The 25,740-nt window shown below is 44.4% G+C and overlaps 1 protein-coding gene and 1 non-coding gene across 3 annotated transcripts; both read right to left on the reverse strand.

Annotated features, from left to right (window-relative positions):
* Positions 1-13,603: 13,603 nt before the first annotated feature.
* EIF4G2 (eukaryotic translation initiation factor 4 gamma 2) lies at positions 13,604-24,765 on the reverse strand. Of its 2 annotated transcripts, XM_036260237.1 has the most exons (22): positions 24,520-24,765; positions 23,050-23,176; positions 22,657-22,722; positions 22,006-22,146; positions 21,355-21,457; positions 20,554-20,685; positions 20,399-20,465; positions 20,154-20,305; positions 19,700-19,810; positions 19,426-19,509; positions 19,235-19,333; positions 18,912-19,053; positions 18,656-18,816; positions 18,178-18,291; positions 17,447-17,572; positions 17,042-17,146; positions 16,733-16,948; positions 16,392-16,650; positions 15,884-16,088; positions 15,577-15,788; positions 15,373-15,494; positions 13,604-14,432 (listed from the first exon to the last, which is right to left on the reverse strand). In XM_036260237.1, exons 8-22 carry the CDS (start codon positions 20,235-20,237, stop codon positions 14,367-14,369), a joined length of 2,106 nt encoding a protein of 701 aa, XP_036116130.1. In that variant the 5' UTR covers positions 20,238-20,305; positions 20,399-20,465; positions 20,554-20,685; positions 21,355-21,457; positions 22,006-22,146; positions 22,657-22,722; positions 23,050-23,176; positions 24,520-24,765; the 3' UTR covers positions 13,604-14,366. The 2 variants fall into 2 exon arrangements, with proteins under 2 accessions (XP_036116130.1, XP_036116131.1); XM_036260238.1 differs by lacking the exon at positions 18,178-18,291 and having other exon boundaries at positions 24,520-24,750.
* LOC118629196 lies at positions 17,982-18,124 on the reverse strand. Its single transcript, XR_004959431.1, has one exon. It is a non-coding gene; the product is annotated as a small nucleolar RNA SNORD97 (small nucleolar RNA).
* Positions 24,766-25,740: the final 975 nt, after the last annotated feature.

Here is a 25,740-nt window from a genome sequence, read left to right on the forward strand (position 1 = left end):
CTGCGCTGAGTGCCCTCCTGACTGTGGGTGGCAGTGGGCTTTACGGTGAGATTGTCAGCCGTTCCTACCTGCTTGATTTTTCTCGTTCGGCTAGTTTTTAGGGATTTTTTTTTTTAGGGGAAACTGTGCCATATGTAGCTGGGTGTTGGTGCATCGGAGGAGGAGGTGAGCTCAGCAGCTCCCCTGCCGCCATCTCCAGCCGAACCTCGGCTTCCATTGGGCAGCGACGCCTAGGTGGTTGCTTAAGAGCAGACCTGCTGCATCAGGGGTCCCGGGATGGCCCTGGAACCCTGCTTTGTGACGCTGCCAGGCCTGGAGACCTTGTGCAAGTCCCTTCCCTGGGTAGGCCACTTCCCTCATCTAAAACGAGCCATTTCTCCTACACTGTAAGTTTTTATTTCTTTCAGTTTTATTTTGTATTGGTGTCAGGTGTCCAGCACAGTGAGCCAATCCTATACTTTACAGTGTTCCCCCCGATATATCCAGTACCCCAACTAGCACCATACATAGTTATCACAATATCATTGACTATGTTTCCTCTGCTTTACTTACTTCCCTGTGACTATTTTGTAACTACCAAGCCGTACTTCTTACTAAAAATATGGAACACTTCAAGAGTTTCCGTGTCATCCTTGTGCCGGGGGTGGGGCATGCTAACCTTCTCTGTCGGGGTCCCTGCCGAAGTGGGCCCTATGCTGTCAGCTTTGAAAGGCTCAGCTGGATCTGTCATAATTAGACAATGTGAATTACATTGGCTTTGATGTTCATTCAGAACAAACCAAGCACCACAACCATAATTAGAGCTATTTAATTCTAAAATAAATTTTGCCTAAATTTAGGCAAGAAAACCCACATTGTTATTCCGACTGTGTAACTAAATCACTTCCTCCGCTGACATAACTATTTTTAAAACATGAGGTTTCCTAAGTGAGCAACTATTCCATTATAGCAGAAGACTATACCTAATTCCTAGGATTGTTGCAAGGATTATGAAGGCAGGTTCAGTGATGAGCATATATGGTGAATTCCTAGAAAAGTCCTCCCTAGAATCCAGTTGATTCTGAATGTGTAGCAATAGTCACCAAGCTCACTGAGCCTTGTTCAGACCAGCAGGGGACTGGGTCAGTTGCTCTTTTATAGGTCCTTTTTAAAATGCTTGCTTCTTCCTACTTTCCCTTGAGAAACATATGTTTAATCTACAGACCATATGACTTTCCTGGAGCGTTTTAAGTATCCCTTGTTTTGATTCCATTAATAAACAATTTCTTCCCTGGGAGAGTAAGTAGCCAATAGAGGCAAGAAAAGACCTTTTAAAGGAGACTAGTGTCAGCTCCTAAAACTAGAATTTGGAGCGTAGGCCAGTGCAGATTTTTCCTTAAGGTGGTTTCTGGTGCTCTGGGTTTTCGGATGTGTAGAGCAGTACCGGTCAGTCATGATGCTTGCCATATACATCAGCAACACAGAAGGGGTATGTGCTACAGGTAAATCAAGTTCATCTAGATCTCGGTGTGTCCTCTGATCTGAGTGGAGCAAATCAGCAGACTGCACCCTGTCGTCAGAGTCTCACTTTGCATCCGGGCCTGACAATAGGAAGGCTGTCCTGGCCTCTAGCCCAACTCTGACACTTACATTGATGTGACAAAATGCTTCACTTTTCAGCCTCAGTATCCCTATCTATAAAATAAGATTGCGATCCTTTCGAGTCATACATTCCAGGGTCACTGCAGAGTTTTATTTATTTATTTACTCATTCATTTATTTGTTTGAGTAATAAAGGTTTATTGACCTAGAAGTGACAGACCGAGAAGATAGTGCCTCAAATCCATCTTGCTCGCTGGACTAGGTTAAAAGTTTCTAAGGAGTTAGGAGGAGCAGGGACGTGGAATTGCTGGTGCGACAGATTTTAATTGGAGGACCTTGGACCTTAGCCACTCATGGTAAGGGGCATCTGCACTGCATCTTCCTGGACAACAGACCCTTCACTTCTGGCGTTCAGGCTCCGTTTATGTCCTAGTCCTTTGTTTTGTTTCCATGGGGGGTGGGGGGTGGGGGGGCTCTTTGGTTCCAGGTGCAGCTGGTGAGCATTCTCCCCTCTGCACATGCTGCCGCTGCAGGACTTGTGGTCTGGTCTGTGGTCTCCACTGCAGAGAATTTCAAACAGACTATCTAGTCGGCTTCGGCTGCTTCAGTAACTTGACGTCTTTCTGTTTCAATAATTGAAAACTATGTCTGCTAGTTTAGGCCTAAGATTTCCAAAGATACAGATAAGTTACGTTTTTTTGTTTTTTTTTTTTCCGCTTATGAAATATATGTATTTGCTCTTTTATTGCTTTTCTTGTGCTTACTACAGCAAAAATGTTTTTGTAACATTTTTCATCTGGAAAATATCTCAACTTTTTATGCATTTTCCTCGACATAGCTGGGGGCTGGTGGACTGCAGCATCCCGGGCACGTCTGTGTCTTCCGTGCGGCCCACAGTTAAGTAGTGAAGAGAACACTCTGGTGCAAGACACGGGGCTCGATCGGCAAGTTTCTTATCCAGAAGTCACTACATTTTGAATTCTTGTCAGTTTGATCTCCTGACTAGAGCTCTAATCCAGTGTGTCCCCCAGAGTGTTTTCTGTGAAACACTAGTCCTAGAAAACACTCCTCAAAAAACAGTGGGATAACCAAATACATTTTTAAAATGCTGTGTTCTATAGCCCGATTGCAATTAGGGTGCTTTGGGTGACAAATCACAGAAAACAGTTTCAAACTGAGTTAATGGTAAGGACAGATCCCGCCCTGGACATGGGGGGACTGGGGAAAAGAGAGCACAGTTCATTCGGAAGACAGTGTTATCAGAATCAGCTCATTCATTCTTTTTTTTTTTAATTTTATTTAATCCTCACCTGAGGACATTTTTGCATTTATCTTCAGATGGGGTGGGGGGCACGGAGAGAGAAACATCCACGTGAGAGAGACACATCAATTGGTTGCCACCCACACGACCCCAACCGGGGCCAGGGACAAACTGCAACCGAGGTATGTGCCCTTAGCGGGAACTGAACCCGGGACTCTCTGGTCCAAGGCCGATGCTCTAACCGCTGAGCCAAACCCGCCAGGGCAGGTGTTTCTCTCTCTCTCTTCCCCCCTCATTGATTCTTTTTGTCAGGCATACAGAAGAAAATGTGATGCAGTAACATGTGGAAATAACACAGCACCTGTGTCCCTAGGAGCTCCCTGTGCACCCTTTCGCAGTTGCACCCCTCTCCAGTTCCATATAACTACTTCTGAGTGAGGAATTTAACCCTCTTTTGATGATTCAGGGTCATAATTTATTGTTGTTATTATTTTTTTATCTTCACCTGAGGACATTTTTCCATTTTTTGTTCAGACAGAGTGGGAGGGAGAGAGAGGAAGAGAGAGAGAGAGAGAAACATCGATGTGAAAGGGACACATCAAGTGGTTGCCACCCGCACAACCAACCAGGGCCGGGGACAAACTGCAACGGAGGTACATGCCCTTAGCGGGAACCGAACCCGGGTCTCTATGGACCGCAGGCTGATGCTCTAAACGCTGAGCCAAACCGGCCAGGGCTCAGGGTCATAATTTAGACATTGACTATTGTGTGTGCTCCTCGCCTCTGCCCTAAGTGATCATAGACTTTTGATTAAAATGATCTATTCATATGTCCCCACCAAACAGGACATGGATTATATCTTTCTTTTTCATCTGTTTTCCAAGGGCCAAGCATAAGACTCAGCAAGAAGTAGTTGCTCATTGATATTTTGTTCTTAAAAATCAAAGTTCTTATCTAAAAATAGAGGTTGTGCAAAGGATTGGACTCTGTACGCTGCGATCTCTGGTAGCTCCATCCTTCTCTCTCACAAGGTGTTCCAGCAAATTCGTTTTGTTGGATTGATGTTTATCTTGGGCTGCCAGCAGCAGCCATTTGGTCTGAGTCCAGGGGCATCTGCTCCCAGACATGGGTCGCAGACATGCTGACCCTCAGACGTGCTGCTGGACTCTCCACGTGGCTGTAAACGGTCAGGCTGCTGTATCTTAGAAACCATTCTGGTTGCTCATCAGGTTCTGTTCCCGTTTTGACAACTGCAATGGCACTGCATGTTAGTCGAACTACCAAAGGATCACCACCCTTGAGCATGATCCTAATAAACAAACTTGTCAGTTGGTCTTCAGTCCCCAACAGGCTGGGTTCATCTGAGTGGGGTGGAGCGTCTATGATAGTATCTCCTCCAGAGGGGGATCAATGCCAAAACCTTTGTTCTCTCCTGGACCGTTTTGTTGTTTGAAACAATGCTGCTTTGATTTCTCCAGTGGGAGCTGGTGCTTCAATTTCCTTGACTGGAAAGAAATGGAGACTTCATTTCCTGCCTCAGCCTGCTGCTGCATTGTCTTGGCCCCCTGTGTGTGCCTGGGCCTGTGTGCAGACACACTGCTCGCTTCTCTCCTCCTGCTGCTCAGAGTGGCAGCTGAAGCAGTGCGAGGGCCCACTCTTGGGCCAAGGAGGCAGGAGAAGGGAGGACACTGTATTCCTTGGCCTCGAGCAGCTGTGTGAAGGCCAGAAGTTCAATGGCTGTGAGAACCTTGCTTCAGCAACCTGCAGCCCTCTCACGGGGCTAGTCTGAACTCTCTGGCGTCGCAACCAAGCGTTCTTCTTTTCCGTGGTCCACAGCGATTGCAGAAATCCAGTTTCCACTCTTCTGACCATCCAGGAGGACTCAGGGTCTCTTCCTGCTGGAATCTCACGTTGCAAACAGCTGTCTCCACAGCCCCTCTTCAAGGCAACCCTGAAGCTCGCAGCCGTCGTATGAGCCAGCAGTGTGCTCCCAATGACCGGCAGGTCCTGGCCCGTGGTCCCTTGTTCCCTGCAGAGGGGATGGCAGGTACCTTACAGTTTTTCGGGTCCAGGGAATGGGGTCTGAGAAGGGGGAGATGGTTTGGCCTTTGGAAAGCACTATGACCTTTCATCCATAGAAAAAAGAGGGAAGTCACATTTCAGGGCCATTGTCGACAAGTTGGTAGTTTCGATGGTAGGAAGAAACGAAGGGGATAGAATTGGTTCTCTGTGAAGTATAGAAGCTGAGTCCCAGGACGCCATGGCTGGGGACACAGTACAATCCTTGGTGGTCAGCTAGGGGGCTTGTATTAGGTTGTGTATCAGGGCTCCTCAAACCTGAATGGGCTAACGAAGAACCTAGGGGTTCGGAGCCAGTGGGTCTGGAGCGAGACCAGATGGTTTGCATTTCTTACCAGCTCCCTGGTGGCACAAGTCCAAAGACTACACCTAGCAGCAAGGTTGGATGTCATTGTAAAAGCATCCTTGCTGGGGGAGCACCCACAATTTGTGTTGATGTAGCTCAAAGGCCTGATGAGGCAATTACGTAGGTGGGGCTGCGGTGTAGAGATGAGGAAGAGGAGGAAGAGTCAGAGAAGGCTAGGGAAAGAGAAGATGCCAAATGGACATTTTGAAGAGCAGGACGGTGAGCCTACCAGGGAAGTCGTGAAGTCCGATGGAGGGAACTTCAAAGGATCCGGGTCCTTGGAAGAAAGGGGGGCAGGTGTGGTTGGAAAGTGTGAGCACTGGCCACAGGAAGGCCATTGGCATGAGAGGAGGACCAGCAGGGGAAGCGATGGCACTGGGGGACAGCCCGGTTTCCGTCAGAGCAGGAAGGTGGCAGGAATGTTCAGAGAGAGATTGAGGATACAAGGACAGTTGCTGGTGATAGACTGTGGGACATAGAGGGCGAGGAGGAGGGATTCAAGAGAGAAGGGTTGGGAAATTGGGACAGATTCATAGCAATGGAGAAGTTACGGGTAAGGGTCCAGAGCGGATGAGCAGGAGGCCTCTGGCTGTGGTGGGCTGAGGTGGCAGCGAGGCATCGGGAGAAGATGGGTAGATGGATAGTGAGTCCAGGCTGCATGGGGCCCGTGGGCGATGCCCTCCCCTGCAGCCCCAATAATGCACGCATCTTCTCCCAGGGGCAGAGGGGAGCGGGGCGTGAGAACTATAGCAGCGATGTCACTCTTGGAACCCGAGGCTGGGGCATCCTCCTCTGGGGCCCTGTTGTATCATGGCCTCGGAGCTTGAGGCGTATGGATGCAACCTTGCTGCTCCGTGCATGTTGCCATTGATGTTGTCTTTTATTTCAAGTTCTTATTGATCGATTGATTTTAGAGAGAGATCAGTGTGTTGTTCTACTTCTTTATGCATTCATTGGTTGGTTCCTGTATGTGCCTGGACCAGGGATTGAGCCCGCAACCATGGAGTATCAGGACGATGCTCTAACCAACTGAGCTACCTGGCCAGGGGTGAGGTTTCTTTTTTTTTTAATCCTCATCCGAGGACATTTTTCCATTTTTTGTACAGACAGAGTGGGAGGGAGAGAGAGGAAGAGAGAGAGAGGGAAACATCGATGTGAAAGGGACACATCGAGTGGCCGCCACCCACACGACCAACCAGGGCCGGGGACAAACTGCAACCGAGGTATGTGCCCTTAGTGGGAACCGAACCCGCGTCTCTCCGGACCACAGGCGGACGCTCTAACCGCTGAGCCAAACCGGCCAGGGCGAGGTTTCTTTTTTAAAGCAACACAGTTAAACAGTGCAGTGTCCACATTACACGGGTGACTTTGTATTCACTGCTCAACATTTCCAAAGACAAAGCGATAACTGTGTTTTGAGCTGCAAATATCATATATGCCGAATATATGGTGGACTGAATATAACGTAATCAAAACCCCGTCCTCACTGTAGCAGTCTCTCACTGTCCCTCACGTTTCGATTAACTTAAATGTATAAACTTTAGGGACATAGGCAAAATTGTTCAATGTCTACCAATTAATTTTCATTGTATTAATTTAATTATGAATGCAATTTAAAATTGCATATAAAGATGAAGAACGTCATTCACATTTCATAAAATAACTTGATTCTAATCCATGATGAACTCTTTGAGCAGGGTCTTAGTCGCAAACCACTTTCCAAATCACATCTAACATGGTTTTCGAGAGAACATTCCATTCCCTTCCATGGCATTGTTTGAGGTCCAGGCCCGACAGTCTGCCTGTGTTCAGCTGGAAATCTTAACGCCGAACTACAAGTGCCCTTCTGGATCACACCAGGACATTTGGCCATTTTTTTTTTTTTGTCCAAGTGGGTATTTTCAATCTCCATTTAGTGTATGATTTTTTAAAGCAATCCTTAAAATGCTTGCTTATAACGTTTTCTAACTCTTTAGATTATGTAATCTTGTCTCCAGGAATAATGGTTAAAACTGTGTTAAATTTCTTTGTGTTTTGTTGATTTGGTTTTGCACCACGCCCATCAGGGGACCTCCATAAACATCAAAAACTAGCATTGACTGGACCATGTCAGTTTAATGTATGTCAACCAATGGCTGTTGGCACCAATTCATTGTCAACAGAAATCCCCAAACTGGGGTGCAGTGAAGAAGGAAACTTCATTCACTGTAAAATAGCACGGCCTGCAGCCCCGGCCAGGCAGCTCTGCCCTGCTCCATGCCAGCCTGCTTCATGCTCTGCTGGTCTGCTCTGTTCTGCTCTGTTCTGCTCTGGCAAGACATCTTCAGTGTTTCAGCTCAACCAAGGAGACATAGACCTCTGTGGAAAAGGAAAGTGCCCTCTCCTGGATTATATGGACAGAAGTCCCTGCCCCTGGTCCCTGATCAGTCCATCCTCATGCAAATGAGGACTCCAAATCCTGGAATTTTGATTGGTCCAAAAGATGCTGTCCTGGTTGGTCAGAATAGAGACTCACTAATTGGCTGGAGCTATGCCGCTCCAATTGAATGAGGACAGCTTTCACCCTATTGGTTGAAATAGGATTCCAGGAACTCCTTTAAAGGGCTGGCTCAGGTGGCAGACACACAGGGCAGGCAGGCCTTGGCCAGAGACCTGGCTTTCCTTGGAGGACACCCCTTGGAAGGCTGTCTCTAAACCTAGTGAGATACGTGGGAAAGAGCTTTGTAAGTCCCTGTCCTCCTAGCCCCACTACACAGCTGATCGCTGAAGCTGCTCTGCACAGCCACCTCCAAAAGAAGATGAAAGACGTCTCCTCATTCATATTCTGTCTCCTGGTATAGACAAGAAGGAAGATGGGAGCTCTGTGGAGCTAAGAGAAAGCACACTTGGGTTCCCTGACTGCCTGGAAAGCTCTTCCTTGAATGTTTACTGGAAAAATGACTCTTCCTTGAAGTCTCAGCTTCTCCAGGATGTTTCCTCTTGTCAGCGCAGGTGACACCTTGCTCATGTCTCAGTGTGGCCCTGCCCCATGGCCACATGGTCTGCTCCTGTCTCGCTGCTGAACAGCAGACTCCTTTGGGGGAGAGACACTGTCTTACCCATGCTGTGTCCCAGCCCCTGGCACAAGGCTGGCAGTGATGAGGCACTCACTCACTCACTTTCGAATGTACAAGTGAATAAATTAATGTAGGAAACTGGGTGCTTTGTAATGGAATTGGAAGCATTGGGAACCAGGAAGGCCGGGGCAGCCACAAATGAAAAAACTGAAGTCACTTCAACAAGCATCTGTTGGTAACTACCCTGTTTTCAGTCTCCATCTAGTGTACTGGTGTAGGTAGGTACAAACATTGTTATAAGGTAGTGTATCAACTCTAGTCAGTCTTTCAGAATTACCACAACATCAAGAAAGTTTCAAAGCCATCCTCTTATACAGGACTCTTTCTGGACCCTCAACCTAACTTTTTAAAAAATATATATATATATATATCTTTTATTGATTTTTTTTTTAGAGAGAAAGGAAGGGAGAGAGAGATAGAAACATGGATGTGAGAGAGAAACATCGATCACTGCTTCCTGCATGTCCCGCAGTGGGGACCGAGCCTGCAACCCGGGCATGAGCCCTGGGACCTCTCAGTCCATGAAATGACGCTCAATCCGCTGAGCCACAGTGGCTGGGCAAGAACCTAACTCTCTGAGACATACCTTCTCCACACAATTGTATCAAATTAAGTTACACAAAACCTGGATTTATTGTTGCATTCAATAACTACTTATTGATCCCTAGTATGTGCCCAGCACTGTGCTCGGCACTGGAAATGGAGCAATGAGTAAGAAACTCTCCTGACCCTCCTGGAACCTTCTCCGTACAGTGGAAAGATGGCAGCAAGCAGGTGGTCACAATGCAGTGCCAGATGGGGAGTGAGGTTCAGAGAGGCCACATAATGGGCAATTTTTTGTTTTAAAAAGACAGTCCCCGGACATCCCTTACAAAGTTTTTGGTTTTTGTTTTTCCTTATACTGTAATTCTTGGTGGAGTCAGGGTCTGCTTGACACAACAGGGGCCCAAAAGGCCCGATCCTTGTTTGCAAAAGAAAACCAAGGTAGCAAGGGGTAGACACATGGTACAAGCTCAATTATTGTGGGCTTCTGCCTGGGACTCTGAACCTGCACCCAATATCACTGGAGAATTCATTCACATTCTGGCAGGGGAAGCTGCAGGGTTTGATGGGGTTGGTTACACCACTGTCCTACCCAGGTTATTTCTGTGGTTCAGGCTATCCAGCTTCTCTTAGTCACCATTCATTTCTAACGCTGGTTCTCTGGGCTGCTTGTGGATCCTTTAAGTGGAATTCCAATAAATTCCTCTTCTACTTAATCAGTTTCTCTTCTTTGCAACCAAGAACCCTGATTAGAACAAACTCCTAATTCAACCTTGGAAGAGGAAGGCAAGCTTTCCAAATGTGGAAAAGTGTGGCTCAGTTGGGTGAGCATTGTCTGTGCACCAAAAGGTTGCCGGTTTGATTCCCAGTTAGGGCACGTGCCCATGTTGCAGGCTTAATCCCTGGTTGGGGCTCTGCGGGAGGCAGCTCATCGATGTTTCTCTATCACATCGATGTTTCTCTCTTTCTCTCTCTCTCACCCCTCCCTTCTTTTCTCTCTAAAATCAATGAAAACGTATTTTAAAAAAAATGTAGGACATCTATGCTAATACCCGAAGGAGAGTAAGAACAAGGGAGATGAAGGGAGATGAAGAGGTGGGAATAGCAATGTTCCAGGTAAAGGAAACACCTGTGCAAAGGCCCAGAGACAAGGAGATGAAAAATAAAATGTGAAAGGAGGAAAAGAGATGGCTCAAGGCCTTGATTGTTAGATTAAGGAAACTGAGCTTTATTCTAAGGAAAACCATAAGCCACTAAAGGGCAGAGGAAAGACCAGACTCTTAAGAAAGACTACTCTGATTGTAATGTGGAGAATGGACTGGAGCCAAGATGAGAAGCAGGGAGACCAACTGGATGTCTGTCACTGTAATTCAGGCATGAGGTGATGGTGCTTGGACTAGTGGGCAATGGAGAGCGATGGAGAAAAGCAGCTTCAACAGCATAATGTAAATAAAACTGGTAGAATGCAGTGGTCAGTTGAGAGGGAGGAGGGGAGGTCAAGATGACTCATGTTTTTGGCTTGGATGGGGATATCAGAGCCAGGAGAGGAGGAAGAGTTTAGTGATGGACATGTTCTGCTTGAAGTTCACAGGACACATTCAGATAATGTCTAGGACCTGGTTGGGTGTGCAAGTCTGACATTCTGGAAAAATGGTTGGATTCAAGAAATAGATGTCATCAGCACATAGATGGTAATTGGAGCTACAAAAGTTAAGTGATGCCTGAAACACCAATCAGAAAGAATATATGTACCCCCATGTTTGTAGCAGCACTATTTACAATAGCTAAGATCTGGAAACAGCCCAAGGGTCCATCAGTAGATGAATGAATAAAAAAGCTGTGGTACATATACACAATGGAGTACTATGCAGCTGTAAGAAAGAAAGATCTCTTATCCTTTGAGACTACATGGAGGGACCTGGAAAGTATCAAGCCAAACAAAGACAAGTATCATATGATCTCACTTATTTGTGGAATATAATAAACATAACAGTCTGAGGAATGGGGTAGTCCCAGAAACGTGGAAGTGGGGTACAGACTGACAATCCCCAGAAGAGGGGTGGTGGGGGAGAGATAAACACAGAACTTATATGCACGTATGCATGAACAATGGACATGGACAACAAAGCTGGGGACAGGGCAGGGAGGGCGGGGGAGGGGGGAATCAGTGGGGGAAAAAAGAAACATCTGTAACAAAAATTAATTAATAATAATATATATATATTTTAAATATTTTGCCTGTATTGATTTTAGAGAGAAAGGGAGAGATAGAACCATTGGTGTGAGAAACATCGATTGGCTGCCTCTGGCCCCCACTGGGGATCGAGCCCACAACCTGGGCATGTGCCCTGACAGGGAATTGAACAGGGACCTCTCAGTCCATGGGATGACGTTCAGTCCAAGCCACACTGGCTGGGCGATGTAAGATAATTTTATTAAGTTGTGGTTTGGCTCAACAAATGATTTAGTTTACTGTGTGACAGGCACTGTCCTAGGTGCTGGGGATACAGTAGTGAACAAAACAGTAAAAGATGTTCATCTCTTCACATTCTGGAAGGGGGTCAGATATATTCAGCCTGTCATATAATAATGGTAGGCATAGAGATACCCAAAGCAGAAAAGAAGGCATATGTATGCAGGGTTACATTTTAAAGAGGGTAGAGGACTTTACTAGTGTATGTTACATTTGAGCCAAGACCTAATGAAGCTGAGGTAGCCAGTCAGGTGTTACATTCGGGCATTAAGTAGGAACAGAAAACCTCCAGTGCTTGGCATGTCCCAGAAACCAAATGGAGGCCAGGCCAGTGAGGCGGGGAACAAATGAGCAAGGGTATCCCAGGAAATTGGAACAGAGAAGTAGGGTGTGAGGTAAGGATGGGGAGTAGGGGAGACTAGATCAAATGTTGGGCTGTGTAGACCACTCAGTATTCTTAAAAATCTAGGTGGAAAGCTGTTGGGTGGGTTTTGGGGCCAAGTGATGCCTTTTTACTTATTTAAGGATTTCTCTTCTGGCTGCTGTATTGAGACTGAAAGGAGAGCAAAGGCTAAGCAGAGACTCCAGTTAAGGCTACTGTGGCATCTAATAGATAAATGAGTGGCAATTGGAGAGGTGAGTTGACTTCTGTTTTGGAAGGAGAGCCAACAAGAACCGAAGATCTGATGCTAGATTTAGACATAGGGTTCGACAGTTAGCAATTGAGGTGTTTTGAGGCGTGTAACTGAAGTCTGAGAAGGAACAGCTGACAAGGTAGAAACAGTTTGTTGACCTGGAAAGAAGTCTCAGGGAATAATTTACTTTCACGTGCTACCTACAAAATGATGAAAACTGAATATAGCACTGGTTATTAATCTTGATAAAGCTTTGGTGTGTTCTGAGTGCAGCCTGGGAATGGAAAAGGAACTGGCTAAATAAATAGACAATTCTCTCAAAGGGGCAGTAAACGTGAATCTTAGATAAGTCACTGAATTATCTGGTTGCTGATACTAATGGCATTATTCACACAAGGTGCATGCTGAGTACATCCAAAAATGTTCCATAGTATAGGTTATGAAGAACACTGTTCAGTGTCTGGGTTAAGATGGGAGTGTTATTCAAAGGGTCATCAGTATGAGTTGCTGAAGCACGGAGGGGAGATGGTGTGTGTGAAAGCCTGTCTTAGGCAACCAGTAACAACTACATGAGGTCTAAGACTTCCTTTGGTCGTTCCCTAGCTGAATTGGGAGAATTCTGGCTGTAAACCAAAGATCTACTTCTCTAAAGATACACATTTGCGCCCTGGCCAGTTTGGCTCAGCGGTTAGAGCGTCGGCCTGCGGTCCGGAGAGACCCGGGTTCGGTTCCCGCTGAGGGCACGTACTTCGGTTGCAGTTTGTCCCCGGCCCTGGTTGGTCGTGCGGGTGGCAGCCACTCGATGTGTCCCTTCACGTCGATGTTTCTCTCTCTCTCTCCCTTCCACTCTATCTGTACAAAAAATGGAAAAATATCCTTGGGTGAGGATAAAAAAAAAAAAAAAAAAAGATACACATTTGCTAGGTTAAAACCCAGTTTCCTTGATGGGGAAGGTTGGGGAGAGGGCTAGAAATAATGTGATTTAGAGCTCATTCTTTCCATAGCCTGGCAGTCAGCTTCCTAGAGATCTTTCATCTAAAATGTTTGTACAAGTCTTTGCTTAGCCTTAATTTCACTGTACTCAGAATATCCACCCAAAGCTAGGAATGTTATGTTAAAATTTCAGTGGACACAAACATTGGTTCTACTCACTGCCCCTCCTGGAGAATAAGCCAGCAGATAGAGCACCGAAGACATCAAAGTTCTGTCAGGGTTACTAGTCTACCTAGAGGCCCTCCCCTAAGAGAACCAGCAGCCGCTGGGAGTGCCTGAAGGATGAACCGCCATGCCGTCTTGGTCAAGAGGGTGGTTAGTCTCTCAGAGGTCACCATGTCAGTATGAAAAGTCTGTTGATATCCATTAGCAATGTACTCCAAATCGATGAGACTTGCGACCTCAGCACTGCCTTTGATTATAGGAATTGTTTGTATGTTGGTTACTTCCAGTAACCTGACCTGAGGAGAAATGGTTTTGTCATGGAAAGGGAGTTAGAGTAATAAGAATTAAAAGTTTTCAAGTTTTTGTTTCTTCATAAATTGGTGGATGCTAACTTCAAGTCACACAACGATGTCAAGTATCACAATGTTTATTGATAGATACAAGTATATAAAATCAGGGCATGAACATGACTTGATAAATTAAGTAGACTTAATTTCAATACTATAATAAGAGGGACCAATTCAAATTCTCACCATTTGTTTCACACCCACAAAAACCACTTCAAGGGCATTAACGATCTCTCAAAACTGATCAGTTTTGTGCAAGTAAACCATGTTTCTTTTAAAAAGACTTGTGCACTTGCCCAGGCTCAAGGATATTAAAATCTAGCACATAAAGCCCATTACTAGAGGTAGAAATACAGGCAATATACTATTACGGCAACAACCATCAATTACAGTTAAGAATTTTTCTGTAACAACCAAATGGATAATCAAATATTGCAACAACTCAAGTATTACTGAGCAAAGTGCATTTCTACAGTATTCAGTGTTGCTATTCAGTTTTCTAACTTAAAACAGCCTATGATAACTGGCAGCAAAGAAGATCCTTGCAATAGACTGCCTTCTGCTTGAGAACTTATGATGTAAGTATTGCATGCTGCTAATATACTATCTAAACATTAAAGATACTCCTAAAATATTTGATGGTAGACTATGATTAAGACATTACACTACAAAAAAACCTTATGCAGAAGGAAATCCTAACTGACGTGCTTCTGCTTTAAATATTGTGAAAACATTACAGCGGAATGAATTTTCGCAGTGGTTAGGTCAAATGCAGTTACATCATAGCAACAGTATGTTTTGCACAATTTAAGGCTTTGGCTGGTTCTTTAGTCAGCTTCTTCCTCTGATTCTTCTTCTTCAGCAGTTTCTAGCCAGGTTAGCCACTGATTCACCTGTAAATTAATTTGTAATGTAAAAAAATAGGTAGTACTGACAGGAAAACTCAAAACAGAAGCTTTGATCCAGGACACAACTAGCCACAACCCAACAAAGGGCAGTTTTATGTACTACAACCTTTTATAATTGCAAACAGCCTCCAGAACATACTGCAAATGTACTATTTGTACGTTAGTTTTAAAGTTGTTTTTTAAGCACATGCCTAGGTTGCAGGTTCAATCCCCAGGCCTAGTCAACAAAATATGTCCTTGGGTGAGGATTCAAAATTCCTAAATAGACTTCTAGCTCCATCTCAAAATTGCTAGATCAGATTCCCTAAGCACAGAGCAAAGTGTAAATGCTTCAAGGGTGATGGATCCTCATGAAATTTGTGAATCTTAGGAGTAAAAAGACACTGTGGACCACTGTTTCTCAAAGCCTGGTCCCCTGGAAAACTAGTATAGTAACCACCTGGATTATGAACCACAGTCCCATTAAGTCAGAATCTCTGGGATCTAGCCTGGAACTTGCTTTGTCATTTTAGAATCCCCTAGGGCTAGAATTCCATTAAGATTCAAAATCAAGCTATGAGAAGAAGCAATTTCCTCTTCACTGGCATTTTTAATAAAGTCTAAACCAAATTTTGCACAATTACTCAATCTTTCTAAGTGGCTTTACTTAAATAATAAAAATAATTAGCCACCTCTAATCTAACATCTTACACACACACACCACACCAGGACTGGAGTCTTTTAGTTCATAGCTTTACCTCATTTTGCTGCTGCTCACTGCCTACTTTACCATAGTGTGTACACAGTGCAGAATATGTACAAACCACTAAGACTATTTTGCTTGTATTTCAGTTTCAAAGGCTCTTTCAGTTTTAGTTTTAAAGTCTCTTCATTAAAGTAATATAAAGTAAAATGAAAAAGCAGACCCAACTTCTAGAAGATTTACCTGGAACAAAGCCTTGCCTTTCCCCGGAAACTCTTGGGTTATATCTTCTTTCCAAGCCAAGAAAGCTTCTTCTTCAATAATTTCCATGTCATAGAAGTGAACAAAAAAGCGGAGTAACATGCCTAAAGACAAAAGATAATCTCATTTAGTGTGCTGTTTAAAAATCACCCCATCCTTGCCATTCTTCTGGTATCAGTCTCTCACCTTTGGGGAAGTTGCTGTTGTAGCAGTGCACCTGAAGGGCATATAGGGCACTGACTTGTAGATCAACATGATCATGAAGGAATTTCTGCATTACTGGCTTGAAAGAAAGAAGCAGTTGTTTCTCCTGCTCTAACTGTTCTTTGGAAGGAGCAGAGGAAGAATCTGTTTCATCACTGGGTGGGGTTACTTCACTAGAAATATACTGTAAGAAGCTACAGAGAACCCAAAAACAAATTTTCTAATTAGAAACAGACAATTTTTAGTCCCTTGTCCTATAGACTTTTTAAGAAGGCCCACTTTTTCTTACCTAGTCATTAAGATGTTCACAAATCCTTTATCTACATGGAGTTTGGGAGAGATGTTATCTTTAATCCACTTATATATGGTTTGAGGGGATGGATCCAACTTTATTTGCTTCAATAGTTCCTTCTCCAATTTGAGGAGTGGGAATAAGAAACTCAGTCCCTTTCCTTCCAAAATCTCCAACATGCGATCCTTATTTTGATCAATTTCTGAAGAGACAAAGCCATTTATATCATTAGGTAATGATTTCCCAAATGTACAAAATTCTTGAAAAAGAATAAAGAACTAACCCAACAAAAGAAACTCAATTTTGACGTTTGAAGCAAATTAAAGTAGGTAAAAACCGTAGCTTTTAATGAAAGTGAAATATACTTGTGGTAGGTAATGCTTATTGTGGACAATCATACCATCTAACCTATATAAACCCACTCAAGGTACCAAGCAATCTAGACTCAGCATTAAAGAAACAAACCAAACCAAACCCCACCAACAACTCCCCAGCATTCCCTTACCTGGGAGCATTTTCTGCATATTGACCTTGCTTTGTTGAAAAAGTTCTGTTAACCATTCTCGATCTTGTAATTTAGCTAGTTGCTGAAGACAAAGTAAGAAGAGAGGAAAATGGGTGCCACTTTCCAGTGGTTGAGCTAGTTCTGAAATGCTCACCAGCTCTGAAATGATGGCACGAGCTGCAAACTGTGCTAAATATGATTTCACCAAGGGGATGTCAACCTCCAGTTTGGGGCACTGGTCCAATACATTCAGGAAAGCCTTAAAAGGAAGATATAACAGTCAGCTTATTAGTTCTCAAATCTGAATGAAAAGCGTTCTCACAGAATCAGAAAAGGTCTACCTGCATGAAGTTGTCACTTGTGGCTATCCCTTCCTGCTTTAGTAAACTGATCAAAGAACTTGCTTTTTCTTTATCTTCATCACTTCTGTCTAGTGACAGGATGATTACTTTGCTTAACATCTCAGGAAGAAAGTGTTTAGGAGCCCTCATTTCTCTTACACCATTGACAGCTTCGTTCGCATTTCCACTGTTCAGATATTCAGTCACAACAGTTTCCTGCAAAGAACAATCCAAATGTCTTCAGTGCTTTTATTTTTTAAAACTCAAATATACTTCAAGAACTAGACCATGGGATTATTTGAAACTTACAGTTAGTTTAAGTAGTTCTTCCTTTGAGGGTGGTGGCTTCTTACTGGTCTTGGCAGGCTTTTCCTGAATAAGTGGTGGATTAGTTTTGAGACCAAGCTGAGGCGTCTAAACAAAACAGCAACATAATAGGTATGAATGTTTAATAAACATTTAAAAATGAAACTTGTGAACTTAGAGGGAATACATAAAAAAACAAAAAAAAACAAAACAAAGAACTTATATGCCTGTAGGTGTAACGAAGGACTTAGACAACAGTGCTGGGGGGGTGGGCGGGATCGGGAAGAGGATTGTTAATGGGGGGAAAAGGAGAAACATCTGTAACAAAAATAATTTTAAAAAAATAAAAAGGAAAAAAATCTTTAATCTTCAAAGTAGAAAAAGTTGCCATACTATAGAGTCCCATACCTGTCCCAGAGGTGGTGTTTGAGTGCGTGGTGGTTGTGCACTAGGAGGAATCATAGTTATCTGGGGCTGAAGCTTTGGCACTTGATTTTTATTCATTAGGAACGATTGAGCAGGCCTCAGGCTAATCTAGAATTGAAAACAAATCAAAACAGAAATCTAAGTTAACAACATGCAGTTGGAGAAGATACTAAAGGCAACAACATTCCAAAAGCCTAAGATTAATTCAGTATATACAAAACATGACAGAATCTAAGACAGGAATCTAAGTTTCACTAATAACAAAAAAGGTACTCCTTTGTCAACAGGTTTAATTTCTGGCAAAAAAACTAAAGATCTGATACACGAGAGGATAAGATACTATTAAATCTTGTACTTAACAGAATTCTCCTAGAACTAGCATCACTAAAATAACAAATTCAGTAAGTTAGAAAATACCTTGCTTTACTCTTAGTTAAGTAATTCTATTTAGAGGGAAATTACAATCAAAATCTTGACAACCATTTTCCTTGTTCTCAGCTAAAACACTTTAAGAGACTTGCCCTCATATCTCATAATCTTCGCTCACAGGACGCTGGACATCAAAAGAAAGAAAAAGTAGTACAGAAAAGAGAGAAAGAAGGTAAAGAACTCCAGCATGAAGTCCTCTTAACAACGCGTCTTTTTATAATCATCGGGCAATAGATTTCTGAATTGACAAACTGTGGTATATTAAGTAACATAGGCAAATGTACCTCATCTGCATTAAGCTGTCCTTTCTTAGAAAACCGAGGTGGCATATCCTTCGACTGTCCTTGCAGCTGGGATAAGAGTCCCTGACTCTGGTTATGGTAGATCTGGCTTAGCCCCTATTTCAGAAAGGGAGAAAGAAAGTCTAGATAAAAAGGGGTCCACAAATTATGGTAATAAAGTACCAAAGGGATGAGCCAAGCCTTAAGAAAAGCTTAACTGAATTTGCCCAGAGAAAGTAAAAAAAGATGAAACAGGGAAGAATAAAAATCTAACCTAACTGTCAAATAAAGTGATTTTACCAGTACTTTACTAATAAACGTTTCATTTCACCCAGTTTAAAACAACTGCCACAGATGGGAATTTGGTTTAGAAAAATACACACACAACCCTCAAGTATTTACATTTTTTAAAAAGCAAGACTAAAGCACACATTACAGGGTTTCATACTTGCTGCCTAAACATTCGTAAATGTCTTCTTACCTGGCTTTTCATAAACTTGCCTCCCATCTCTCCAAACTGCGACTGTGTGGGAGGCATGATGTGACCCCCATGGCCATTGAAGAGTTGATTTGAACGATGACGCCCCATGGTGGGTGAAAATCTATCCTGGATTACTCCTGGACCAGTACCAATTCCGCTACCTTGAAATACATACACGGACAACTTTTTACAACTCTACTACTATGTTATACTAATTTTTTTAATTTAACCAAACCACTGTTTTGTTCAAAATCACCTGGCATTTGTCCAAACATATCAGCAAGTCCTCCAAGTGGGTCCCTATCCATTTTCATCCTGGGTGGCATGAACGGTCCCTCCAGAAAGAAGTCACTTCTCATCCCTTGAGCCATAGGAGCTGGAATAAACACTCCTAGATCCTTTGGGGAAAAAAGTGAATAAAATACTTATATTGGGGAAAAACAAAAAAAATTGTAGATTATCAAAGTGCTACTTATATAATTTCTGAGCTCCACCAGCTAGCTGATAGTTTCAAACAAGTTTTAAGAGGGTCCCTTGGTTATAAACCCACTAGATAAAAGAAAAAAACAAAAAACTTACTTTTACTGCATCTTGACGGATTTGATTGATCGTCTTTGGTCCATTGTCAAGAAAAGCCTTGCGAGGAACCCAGTGGTGTTCTCGCAACTCGACGGTATCCTTTAATTGAAAAACAGTTCTAATAAGTTTCATTTTAATATTCAAAACAGAAAAAGTGCGCTCGCCAACATAATTAAAGAAACCAGTTTTACCTGCAGCAGGAAACGAATCCTCGCTGGCAATTCCTTACTTAACATCAAGGAACACATTCGGGCAAAGTACTGATCCATTAAGGACTGATAAAAGAAAAAAAATATGTAATTAAAATATGGCAAATGTATACTATTTAAAGCTTTTAGGACTACTAGATTCTAGTCAAGGTTAATGACTAAACACGGCAACCCCCTAAAATATCACAAAAAATGTCATCTGATTTAAATAAAACTAAGACAAACTACTTGTATTATTCGTTAGTAACACACATACCTTGGCTCGTTCATGGTCTAATCGAGGTCCCACTGTCCTCATTATCTGACAGAGGCACTCCAAATCCTCTCCCATATCTTTGAGTTGGACTCTCTTCTTCTTTTCCAAAAGCTACCAAAAGAAATGCTATGTTGACAAATATCTTACATTTATGTAATACTTCCCCTTATTTTGCATTGATTCATAGTTCTATGGTGTCTAGGAACTATTATTTGGTCTGTGTTGAAGAAATCCCTCCAAATTAAGCAATTTAACGTAAGTCCGTCATCAGTTCTAACCCTAACTCATACACTGCATACTTGCTTCTGTATTCAGAACATTTAAAGTTTTGCTGGCCATCTAAAATAGTCTACTAACATTCTCAGATGGCAAAGGCAGTTATAGTTGACTCATTTCCCCCAAATGACTATGTGTACTCATGAATTACCTAAACCTAATTCTTAATCATACTTACTGTTTTGATGCACTTATGAAGGATAGATTCATGAATAAGATCAAGCTTTCCAAGTTCTCCAATGAATTTGATGTTCCCCAACATCTTGATCTTAGCAATGGCTCTCTGTTCCTCCTCCTCGGGGAGGAGGGGATTTTCACGCTTATCATAGACTGGAAGAAATACGAAATAATAAAGTCAACATTCAGGATTAAGTTGACAACGTACAGTACTATTACAGCTTAGTATCAAATATAAATTCTCACCATCAACATTTCTGGTTCGGTTTTCAAATTCATCTTGTAATTTGGAAATTAGGAGGCGTCTGAATGTCTATAGAAACAAAAGACATATGGCAAGTTCTATTAATGATGTCTTTCAAATCAACTTTAACGGAGGCAAAGCAAACACTACCACTTACTGTGCTTTGCTTCTGTCCTGGTTGACCCTCTGCTGCTGGGCCATCAAAGTTTGGTGCATCCTCTGCCAATCGCAGACATAGCTGAGCATACAGTGAGCTATACTTTGGCTCTTCTAGGGCTTTGTCCACAATCTACAGGAAATGTCATATTTTAAATACTAAATATGACAACTTAAAGAACCCTTCCCTTTATAACTTAATTCTCTGCAGTCTTAATAATCTTAGATCTCAAATTCCCTATACCTCATTTATATTTTGTGAATAAGAAAACTTCTTTTGTAAGGATTAATAAACTAAATCAGATAATGCATGTAAAGTGCTTAGCACACAGCCTGGAAATACACAAGTATTTAAATGTTAGCTATTACAATGTCTTTAAAAAGTCCAGTTGTACAGATCTCATACTAGTCAGCCCCCCACCAGAGTTGAAAATATGTGGAAAATCAAAACTATAAACAGACACTTGAATGTCCTATCTATTATCATACAATTCACCCCAAGATCAAAATATGGTGTTTCCACAGAATGAAAAACAGAACAAAAATGCATACACAGCCTGCTTATGATAAGCCTGTTAACTTTCCAAGCATACATATAGTATGAACAATGTAAAATTCAACTCTTAAATCTGATGCCATTAAAAGTTAGTGGGTTTAAAAAAAAAAAATCACCATTATTCAAAAATGCTCTTATCTAGCTCACACCTCAGAGTTTTAAACAATAATACAAGTGTAAAAAAAACCAACATGGGTTTGTTAAATATTTTCCTCTCCCTTTCAGTTAAGCCAACATTTAACTTACCAGCAGTATGACCCCTTTAAGGATGAGTTTAGACTCTACACCCACATTGAGGAGCTCAAGGCATAGCTTGTCAAACTTTTCAGGAGTAAGCTTATTTAGTATGCTGGGGGAAAAGGAATCACACTTTAAGTGTCAGCCAACACACAAAGAATTAAGTTGAAAAACAGCTTTTAAATTGCAGTAACTTTTTTCTTCTACCATCTCCCTTTAGTATCATGAAGACATTTCTTCTTACCAACCTAACCAGAGACATTTAAATAAACCTCTCATTGTAATTTAGACGATAATTTCTGTACCTAACTGGGGGTCCCCAGCTGTCTGACAAGAAATCCTTTCACATATCCTCAAAACCCAGAGAACAAGAGCCTCCTTATTATCAAGGCTAGATACAAGACCTAAGACCTGTTCTGTGTACCTCATTGGGTTACACACTACATGTGAGCAGTGTCAGCACAACAGGCTGAAACCAACTCTATGCCCCCTAATACTGATGGTGCTGCTCTTTAAGATAAAACTGTCAACACTGACATCTGTTAAATATACACTTTGGGCATAAACACTCCCTTCTAAGTAATATAGCCTATCCACAAAAGAAATACGTTCTTCTTTCATTCCTTTTAGTGAAAGGACCAAATAGACTTATAAACTCACCCTCTTACTTTCCTGAAGATTGCATCATGTCGTTCTTTTTCATTTGCGGAGTTGTTTGCTGCGGAGTTGTCATCTCGTCTAGTGCTTCGTGCAGGAATCCATTTCTGAGCGTTTTGCCCTGGGGTTTTCCCCAGGAACTCGCTAGTAAAAATAAATTTATAATTAAAACTGAGACAATTTCAAATGTAACACAGTTACATATATCAACTGTCAAAATGATCAGAAATCCTTCTAAATACAAAAATTCCAGTTTAGGGTTTCTCAACTTCCCTTACAACTAAAAACTCACAATCCACAGTGGTTCTCAAACAAGTGTGCATCTGAATCACCTGAAGAGCTATTGTTAGAGCAGATTGCTAGGCCCACTCCCAGTTTCTACTTGAGTGGTCTGGAGAGGACCTGATAATTTACATTTCTATTATACACTCCTAAGTGATGTCAATGCTGCCCCACTTTGGGAACCAAGATTTTCTAATGTCTCATGACCTTGTCACATATATAACCTAAATTTACGCTATGTAGCAAAAACCATGCCCAGTAAGGTTAGGATTCCTGATGTCTACTGCCATAAATATATTGTTATGCATGACAAAGACTATTAATACAAATCTGGTATTTGTAAAAGTCATTGTTTTCATGTTTGTTATATACCTGTTGCCAGCAGTCTTGGGATAGTGCTGAGGTGCACCCCTACTTCCTCCTCCGCCCGAAGAAGCACTGATTAAAAGAAAAAACATGTTTAAAAACTATACCCCAAGTATGTTTTATTCAGAGGGACAAAAGATCTCTTTAAGTATCCTGTATTTGAGAAATTACACCACAGACAGAGACTGAACTTGGGCCAAATGGAAAGCCAAATCATTGAGCACATTTATTTTTCACATGGCAATTAACAGAAGAGAGTGAAAATTTAAGGACTTTAAAAAAACGAACAAGACACACGATAAATTAAATGTACAACACATTTATTCAGAACTATTTGGTGTGATTTTGTTTTTTTGTGATTGGTCTCTAACAGTTGCCCCAAAGTAAACGTACACCTACCTGAAACGAGAAGCACCCCCTTCTGCAATCGCACTCTCCACTTTGGCGGCTTGACAATGAAGAATCTTCAAAAGAATAATATTAATGGATGGGGTGGGGAGGGATGGGGATGGGAGAAATGAAAAACCTAGAATGAGAAAGAATAACACAATTAGACACCATTTCACATACAAACCTACATCCCCCTCAATTGTAATTTATTTCGGGTCGTGGCACTGCAGTCGGCGGAACTTTCACTGCATTGCAGCCTCCGGAGACTAAAACCAAGCGTACTCCAACAGGCAGTCCAATTTTGTTCCGCTCAGCCGCCAGGAGATTCCCTCGTGTTCAAGAATGCAAAGAGCCTTCACCGCAATACAAGCACATCTCAACTGCTAGGACCGAATCTGAGAAAAAGCCACATTCCACCGCCTTTCAAGCTGAGCATGAGCTCGGCCGTAGAAATCTAACTTTCACCAGAGGCACACGGCGCGGGGAACGTCCCAACAGGTCGGCGCCCCAATGACAAGGCGGACGCGACCAGGGACAGGCGGCCTGCCCGCCCGTCCTCTCTCCGAGTCTCCCTCCGCAGGGGGCACCGAGGAGATGCGCGAGGGGCCAGGGTGGGCAGCGGCGGCACTAAACGGGCGGAAGGCCGGGGCCACAACATGGCAGCAGGCACCTCCGCCCGTCTCTTCCCTCCCTGGGAACAAAAGAGCAGCGGGCTCCTCGCTACCGGGCCCAGGCCCGAGCCCGGGAGTGTCTCCGAGCCGGGCCGCGAAGCCGCGGGGGGCGAGCCCGGCGAGCAGGAGCGGAGGCCGACCCGCCGGCCCAGCGCCCGGCTCTTTGTTCTCCAGTCGGGAAGGGGCCCCCTCCCACCGCCGCCTCCAAAAGGGCGCCCTCCACCCGAGTCCCCAGGGGCTGACACCAGCCTCGCATCCCCCCCCCAACTGACAAAGGACAGCAGCCCTCGTGTCCCTCCCCTCCGCGGTCTCAGGGGCGGCCCGCGGGGATGCCCTTCGCTGCCCCACGAAGCACAGCCCTGCCGCTCCCGGCCGGCGTGGGGAATTCACACACCTCCCCGCCGGGAGGCCGGTCTCCGGGACTCCTGCGCCTCCGCTGGTCCCGCGCCAACGGCCGGGCCCTCCCGCCGACCCACGTTCCTCCCCGCGGCGGCGCATGCGGCCCCGCCACGCTCTCTCCCGGTCCGAACACACCCGCTCCATGGCCCGCCCGGGTCCCGGCCCCGCAGCCACGAGGACGGCGGGGGCCTCCAGGGTCGCCGTCTTCTACTCCGTCGACATCGGACAGGGAGAACAAAGGCGAAGAATTTCCAAGCGCCCGAAGCGCGGAGGAAACGCTGAAGAGGGTCGCCCCGCCCGGGTCCGCCTGCGGCCGCCATTTTGTACCGCTCGAGAAGAAGCGGCTTGGGGACGGCGGCCATTTTAGAGCGCTCCACTCGGCGGCGGCGGCGGCGGCGGCTCCACTCACCTTCACCGAGAACTCAAGCAGCTGCCACTGCAGCTGCCTCCTCAGGATCCGGCCGTCGGGGACGGGGAAGGGAGGGGGAGGGGAACGGAAAACAAAAAAGGGGGAGGGAAGGGGGAGGAAGGAGTCGGGAACGGCTGGAAACTCTCAGCTCACAGGAGTCGCTGCTGCAGCCACCACCCAGTACTCGCCGCCACCTCCATAGAGCTCCGACTCACTGCTGGCGCTGAGGCGTGTCTGAAGCCGAACTTATCACTCTGGGGCAGCCGAACCCGCCAGAGCCGCCCCGAATGGCTCCTGCGCCACCCAATCAGCAGCCTGGCTGCTGCTTACCGCCAATCCGCGCAGGATGGCGGGGAGGAGCCGTGGGGCCAAGCTCGGTTGCGGCGCAGCCCCGCCGCAGTGCGCAAAGCCGTATTCGCGAAGGCTCGGAGCCGAGCCAGTGGCGTAAGGGGAGCCGGGCAGCGTGGAGGTGCGGGCCACTTGCGTAAAGTCGGAGATCCCTTCTGAGTCTGCGTTGGCGTGGCTGTCTCATCTTCCTCCAGTCTTTGTTCCCGCAGTCCGTTCCCCACGTTGGAGTTATACAACCCCCTTTCCCTCGTTTTCTCGCCGGAATGCGGGAAGAAAACTCGCCCTCCTCCCGCCCTATCCGAGTCCTGTCCGTACCGGCCAGAGCATTGATTTCCTAGGCGCCTCCGAGGAGCCGTGATTCCCTTCGCCGGCCGGGCTTCCCCGGGACGGGCCTGTGGGATGAGGCCTGGCGCCCCCGGGGCGCAGCGCATGGAATCACTGTTGGCTCCGGGTGCTCCGCTTAGGCTGGTTTAGGGTGGGGAGCCGGGACCGTGGGGTGCTGGAGACTAGACGGTGCACCCAAGTGCGTAAAGAAAGCTTCATTCAAGCCCCCATTTATTCCAATCCTTGCAGAGTGAATGAGAAAGGGTTGAAAGGAGGAATTTATTGTCTGTTTCAGTACCTTACACAAAAACAGCTTTTCCCAAAGAAATGTCCGGCCCCGGTCACGGAGGAATACCCAGAATATGCCAGGTCCATTTGGAAAAGAGTTTGCGGAGCGCGGGCGTTGGGGGATTTTAATTGGTAGCCCCTGGATTTTTTTGTTTTTAGGTGTGTGTGTGTGTGTGTGTGTGTGTGTGTGTGTGTGTGTAAGCATTTTGAAGATTGTCAGCTGTGTATTTCCATTTTATGTAAGGTCCACCGTAACAAATA

This window comes from Molossus molossus, unplaced genomic scaffold (assembly GCF_014108415.1).
Source record: "Molossus molossus isolate mMolMol1 unplaced genomic scaffold, mMolMol1.p scaffold_m16_p_13, whole genome shotgun sequence".
Lineage (NCBI taxonomy): Eukaryota > Metazoa > Chordata > Mammalia > Chiroptera > Molossidae > Molossus > Molossus molossus.

What these genes read in the sequence shown, in the direction of transcription:
- EIF4G2 (XM_036260237.1), bottom strand. Translation starts at nt 20,237, where the DNA reads ATGTTGGGGAACATCAAATTCATTGGAGAACTTGGAAAGCTTGATCTT. An exon ending in CAAGTGACAACTTCATGCAG is followed by an intron (nt 16,651 to 16,732) that starts GTAGACCTTTTC and finishes CTTCCTTTTAAG; the next exon opens with GCTTTCCTGAATGTATTGGA. An exon ending in AAGGCAAGGCTTTGTTCCAG is followed by an intron (nt 14,433 to 15,372) that starts GTAAATCTTCTA and finishes ATTAATTTACAG; the next exon opens with GTGAATCAGTGGCTAACCTG.